This window comes from Pagrus major, chromosome 22 (assembly GCF_040436345.1).
Source record: "Pagrus major chromosome 22, Pma_NU_1.0".
NCBI lineage: Eukaryota > Metazoa > Chordata > Actinopteri > Spariformes > Sparidae > Pagrus > Pagrus major.
The window spans coordinates 9519387-9525857 of record NC_133236.1 but is presented as its reverse complement, the minus strand read 5'-3'; the positions used below and the strand labels follow the sequence as shown (position 1 = coordinate 9525857).

General features: G+C 39.5%; 1 protein-coding gene across 1 annotated transcript; it reads right to left on the bottom strand.

Moving 5' to 3' along the window:
• Window positions 1-1346: 1346 nt before the first annotated feature.
• Window positions 1347-6095, bottom strand: atf3 (activating transcription factor 3). Its single transcript, XM_073493163.1, has 4 exons — window positions 5992-6095; window positions 4375-4633; window positions 4150-4257; window positions 1347-3711 (listed from the first exon to the last, which is right to left on the bottom strand). The coding sequence occupies exons 2-4, from the start codon at window positions 4630-4632 to the stop codon at window positions 3382-3384; spliced, it is 696 nt and encodes a 231-aa protein (XP_073349264.1). The 5' UTR covers window position 4633; window positions 5992-6095; the 3' UTR covers window positions 1347-3381.
• Between the last annotated feature and the right edge of the window lie 376 nt (window positions 6096-6471).

Sequence of the window (6471 nt, the reverse complement as noted above, 5' to 3'; positions counted from 1 at the left end):
GACTAAAAGTCATAATATGTCATAATGTGTTAATTGTTTGTCAGGAAACTTTACTTTAAAAGTTTAACCAGCTGTTGAATATTATGTATTATAAACAATGTTCATACAGTGGCCGTTATGCTGCTATGAACATTGGAACTCTGAATAATTGTTAGCATTTTAGCACTTCCTGATTGACCTGCAACTGAAAAGACAATGGATAGCGAGAATCTGGAGGGACTTTGGGTCATATTTAAAGGTAAAACAATGAATTTGATGACCCATTCACTAACGTTAGCATTCAACCACCTCCTAGGTTACATTACCATTACATCCAATGTGTTTCACTTCCAGGCTTAAATAAATGTCTCCAAGATGTGCGTTGAGATTTTGAAATTAAATATAAATCAATAGAATGAAAGTGTGAAGGACGAGTTCAGAATTCACATGAATTAATGCCATTCTTGTTGCATCATGTAACATTTTCAGACAGCTGAAAGACAAGGGTTGTCTGATGGAAGCTAATGGGTTATCAAATATGCTGTTTAAACTTGAAACATGGTCTGATGTCCCTGCGTATTTTCACTAATCATTCTCTTTTGAGTGATGATCAATCAGAAAGTGACGAAATGACAACGACTTGTCAGATTTCCCGTGTTTGTACGACTTGCAACCTGGAACACAGCAGGACAACATCTGAGCTTTCCACATAGACCGTGATGTCAGAGGAAAATGGCTGCCCTTTGCATCCAAAACTGACACTAGAGGAGTAGGTAGAGCTTCATAGTTTGAAGCTGAAGGCCACTGACAAGCTGCCAAATTTGACAAGTTGGGAGCGAGAACATGTTGTATAAGAGAGGAAAATTGTTTTCTAAAAGTTAACTCTCCACAAATTGTCCAAATATTGTTGTTCATCCAGAGTGTGTATTGAACATTTCAGTTGATCCAGTGGTGATATTAATCTGTGTAGGTGGGTTTGATTTTATTTGAACAGTTGATCACAGCTCGTCTTCCCAGATAACAAACATTGAGTCATTTCCTGGTACATGACACACCCCCCTCCTCTCTCTGTCTCTCTGAGCAGCTGACATGTCCAGTCTTGTCCTTCTCTTCAGCACAGACAGCTGCTCTGAGGCAAGTTTGCAGGTGAACTAGTAGTGTTTATGTTATACAATTATTTTCAATGTGTAAATAAAAGCATGACTTGCCTAAAGGGATGACACCCCAAATTAAAACTGGATTCCCTTTAACAACTTTTTCCCTGTGTTTATCCTGGAACGTTTTTTTAGAATTGTGTATCCAGTGTATAAATCAAAGGATAGGGTACTCTAAAAGTAAAATTTACAAACATGACACCATGAGGAGTATATTTTGCAATACATATTTTTAATTAACAAAGTATCAAAAACAAAAGTTAACAGATCACGAAGATGGAAGTACACATTGGTAGTAGCAGTGCAGTTGTACCTGACAGCCTACAGTTTGTTCATGTAGGAGCCAACAATTGAGCAGCTACAGAAAAAATCAGCCTCCAGTAGAAGTAGGCACAATAACATACACATCGAACTCAGTGCCTATTAGCTATCTAGCCATGACAAGACTTCAAGAAACACAGACACAACATACACTCCATGAACACACGCAGACGCCTGCGTCCCTTTAACCGTGTGACTCTCAAAGTTTTTGACTCAGATATTACACACCATAAACAATATAAACCTTCTCTGACATTCCTACCTACAAACATAAAACATGAAAGTTCAGTCCTACAGTAATGTGCTGTTCATACATAAACTTTTACTCTTCTGCTGTGAGCTGTTTGGATGTTTCCATATAGTGACAAACGTTAAAGATAACCTTTGATGCTAATATGAAAAAATGATGCAATAATGATGTTCAGTGCTTGGTGAATGGCTGTGATTTAAATACTGATAACAAGAGTTTCTTTTTGACATGCTAGGAAGAAGAGGATTTCAGAGCCTAACTCATAGATATAGAAAATAATAAAAAAATTCTCTTGAAGGATGAAGCAATCAGTCCAGAGAGAGGAAACAGGTGTGGAAGGAGGGAAAAATATTTGGCAGTGAGCTGAGGCCTGGATACTGATAAAGTTCCTAATACACTGTCATCATATCACATCATGTTCTATAACTTCAGAGTCATCTGTGTTAAAGGACCAGCCGAAAGCAGACGCAACATTCTTGATACCTAGCTAACGATATCTAGTGAACACAACTTTCAAACCAAAAGTTATTAACAATGAAATACATTTTAAAAAATAACAATCTTTTTTATGTTTTTGCTCTGTCAAGACCAAAAGGAGGCATCTGGTGTTTACATACAGTAGCACAGAGTTTATGCGCAGTCAATACAATATACACCATTTTTATGTATAAAACATCTCTGAAAAATAACACTCGTACATGTGAAGCTTCATCATCACAGAAGATGTAAAAAAATCTTAACAACAACACTAGTTCTGTTTACCTTAAGAGGGAAAGCAGTGATAAATAAAGTGTACAATATTATTTGGGCACAATTTTACTTGCCAGCAAACTGCAAATTATAAAGAAAAGTAAGGTATCGTCTGCATACACGATTATATGATAGTTTTTACTATGTTTTTCTCATTAAGTGCAGAATTTAAAACCCTGCCTGCAACGTATATTTCCCTTTTGTGACCGCTACTTCTACCATGACTGATAGCAAACAACCTGACTTGTAGGTTAGCTCTTAAATGGGGCAGTAAAATAAAGAATAAACAATTGAATCTACATTTAGCGTCGGTCCTGAGTGGTTAGTAGTAGCAGCAAGTTTTCACGTTGGTTAAAGGACAAGCAGACAGGGTCGGTACAGCAATAACATGTCATACAGTAGTTACTGAATAAATACTTTTGATAAATGAAGCACAAACATCTTTTTTAAAGTCAGTGACTTGCAGGTCAAACACACCTGTACACACTCACACGGTCAATCTGCGTCTACTTCCTGTGGACGAACACTTAAACTATGTGCCTTGATCACCTTTGGTACAAAAATTAATAAATCTATTCAAAATACCAGTAAATTAAAAAAGCAAATTATGCTTTTGTTTTGTCTTCTAGTGCTTTAGCATCCGTCCTTGGCCCTGACTGTTTAAAAAGAAAATACAGGATGCATGTCAAGGTGATGTCCATGTCGTGTCACTTCCTGTCCAATCAGCAGCTTCAGGGAGTTGGAGGTGCTGAGGTCACTTTTATGCCATGCTCTCTCTCTCTCTAGCAGCTTTGTGGGTGAGATCGAGGAGTCATCTGAAGGTGGCGCTAGTCGTACGTCACTGTCATTCTCAGGTCACGAGTCTATGCGGCTCCACCGGCCTCACACAGCAGGTGGAGGCATCACAAGAAAAGTGGCAGAAACACCTCAAAGGTGACTGGGACACTGAATGTGATCAAGGGTCAGAAATCCTCCGTCTAGAGGTGCTAATGTGGATGTGGACAAGGAGGTGGAGGAGGTGATGGATGTGGATGTGGATGTGGTAGAGGAGGTGAGGTTGTGGAGTTGTAAGGTGCTCTCCTTGATGTGCTGGATGAAGAGATTCCTCTCATCCTCGGGCGTTTGGCCGTTTTGGGCTCGGACAATGCAGGTCGGTCGGTGCAGGTTGAGCATGTAGACAAGCTGCTGCTTCTGCTGCTTCAGCTCCTCGATCTGAGCCTTCAGGTCGGCGTTAACGGTCTCAAGTTTCTCTGACTCCTGCAGAAGAGAGAGGAGAAGAAATCAGCTGTTAATTTATGTTTTTATGTTAAAGCTTTGTCGGACAAGATTATCTATACTTTGGACTATTTAGTCACCAAAAATCACAAAAAAATAAGCAAAATAGAGTGGGGTAGGGTAGAAAAAGTTAAACCTAACCAACAATAGATCAATTCTACATCAGCCAAGTAATTTAAATTAGATTTTTAGATTCTTGAAACATTAGGCTTGCAAATTGAACAGTTCAAAAAGCTTTTTTTATTCACAACTTTACTTCATGTAATCTGGGCTTTTTCACTTTTAACTTAATTTCTTTGAGACATGTATTATATATTTCTGTGGTGTTAAAATTAACGAGAAGTTTCTATAGAAATACCTGAAACAAAAACCTTCAAGCTCCGTTATTTTTTTCTAAAATTAACAGAAATTGAAATCTACCTTCTGCAGACAGTCCGTCTTCTCCTTCTTCTTGTTGCGGCACTTGGCAGCAGCGATCTTGTTCCTCTCCCTCCTCCTCTTCCTCCTCTCGTTCTCCTGAGGTGTCACCTGAAAACCAGAGAGAGAAATATCTTTCAACATTTAACCCCTAAAAACCACACAAACTCACTTAGTAAGTTTCATAAAATAAAGGTGACTACATGCTGTAGTTCCCCTCCGCCTCACCTCTCTCCTGACTCCTGATCCGCAGGCGAGGTGCTCCGAGGCTCGGTCCGAGCTGGAGCTGGCACCGTCTGAGCTCATGTCAGGGCTGAGCCCGTTGGACAGCCGCTTGTTCTGGATGGCGAGGCGCAGCTCCTCTTTCACGATGGGTGTGAAGTTGGTGAAGTCGTCCAGGGTGAGCGTGCCCGGCGGGGAAAGGCAGGGGACCATGGCGGAGCAGCTGATGTCAGCCAGCGAGGGACCCGAGTGCTGCAGCATCATTCTGGAAACACAAGAGTCAAATTATTAATACCACATAAAGTTGCTTTTTCCCTATTTTTCAGTTTATGAAGTAGCTACAGCTCCAAATTAATACAATTTACAAAGATGTTATGCATAAAATGTTCATTAAAAGAAAATAACAAAAAGTCACAATAAACTCAATACTAGAACATTATAAATGCCTTTAAAGATATTTTAGTAATAATATAAAGGATTAAAATAAAATAAAACCCAGCAAGGTCAGTTTATCTCAATATCAAGAAGCACAACACACACAAAAACTTGCTGTAGTAATATTATAGTAGATTAAAAATACCATAAAGCATTATAATATTGTGATATTAGAGTTTTGTGTTTAAATGTCAAGATTGCAGGTTATCTGATCTATATCTCCTGATCCTAAACAAATATTGGTGTTTTGGAAAAATGCCATTAACAGTTATAGAGAATCATTAACAGGTGTGGATGTTTGTTATCTAAACAGGGGCGTGACTCCTGGAGAATTATGACTGACAGCTTGATAAGATGAAATCTGCATCAGAACAAAACCAAAACAAACATTCACGCAACTTGTCAGGTTACAGGACATACATTGAAAATGTTGTTCTTCCTTTTATATTTACATAAAGCCTCATATTAAGACACAGAATTATCATAATACTCGTGGTAAGTTATTGTTTTCATCTTGCAAACGTATTAACAGCATGTCTGGTGAGTTTTCTGTTACTTAATCAATATGTTAGTCATTTTATTCCCATAAAAGTTTAGGATATTATTTAAAAATTAACCAAAAATCCAACTTAACTTCAATATCTGTGTCATTACCTCTAAAGTTAAAGAAAAACAGTAAAATAAATGTCACTTTAATTCACAAAAACTAGAAACGGTGAAAGCCTTGACCAGACAAGTATCTTTTCTCAATAATATTTCTCAGGTTTTGTTGTTTATGTAGGATATCACCTAAAAATCAAACTAAACCTCAAAATCTTTGTAATTTCCTCCAAAGTTTAAGATAAACAGTAAAATAAAAGTCACTTTAATTCACAAAAACTTCAAATTCTTAAAACTCTGCCACGAGTTATATGCAAAACAAAGACCGAACATCACAAAAGGGTGGATAATTAGTAAATAAACCTCTCAAAAGTGTTTTCACAAGCACAAATCTCTCAGAAATGTGAACCTTTTTTCTATTTTCATTCAAGCTGACAGTTCGAAGTAAGTTCACAAGTGTTCGTGAGGTGTCCCGGGACAGCGGAGCGCACAGAGGCACCGGCGCCTCTCCGCTCCACCAGCCGGGACAACACAGCCACAACACGGTCAGCACACCTCCCCGCTCCCGGAAACAAAACTCCGACCTACCTGTTAAAGCTTTGAGTGACTGTGTCAGATGATCTGGATGCGGGGAAAACACTGAAAAAGAAACCCTCCTCTTGTAGCTCAGCCGTTTCTCTCCTCTTCCTGTATCTTCCTGCTGGTGCGTAAAGTTGCGCTTGTGGCCGCTGCGTTGCATCACACACATTTTATAGGCTGAGCAGGGGGGCGGGGACAGTGACGCAACGAATACTTGCAATGGGAGAGGGAGGAGGTGAAGGGGGGAGGGAGGGCGAGAGCAGGGGTGACGTCATCCTATTTATAGAGCGCTTATCCTGCGATGATGCAATCGTGCAACCCCGAGCTGCTCTGCCTTAACGGGACAGGCTTCCCCCTCCTCCCTCCTCCTCCCTCCTTCCCTCCTCCCTCCTCCTCCTTCTCTTTTTTCTTCCTTCCTCCATCTACTTCCAGCCTTTTCCTCTTCCTCTCCCTTTTACTCTATTATCTTTTCTCCTCTTCTTTTTCATA

Coding starts and splice junctions, on each gene's coding strand:
- atf3 (XM_073493163.1), bottom strand. CDS start 4,632: ATGATGCTGCAGCACTCGGGTCCCTCGCTGGCTGACATCAGCTGCTCC. Junction 4,258..4,374: donor GATCAGGAGTCAGGAGAGAG/GTGAGGCGGAGG, acceptor TCTGGTTTTCAG/GTGACACCTCAGGAGAACGA. Junction 3,712..4,149: donor AGACGGACTGTCTGCAGAAG/GTAGATTTCAAT, acceptor TCTCTTCTGCAG/GAGTCAGAGAAACTTGAGAC.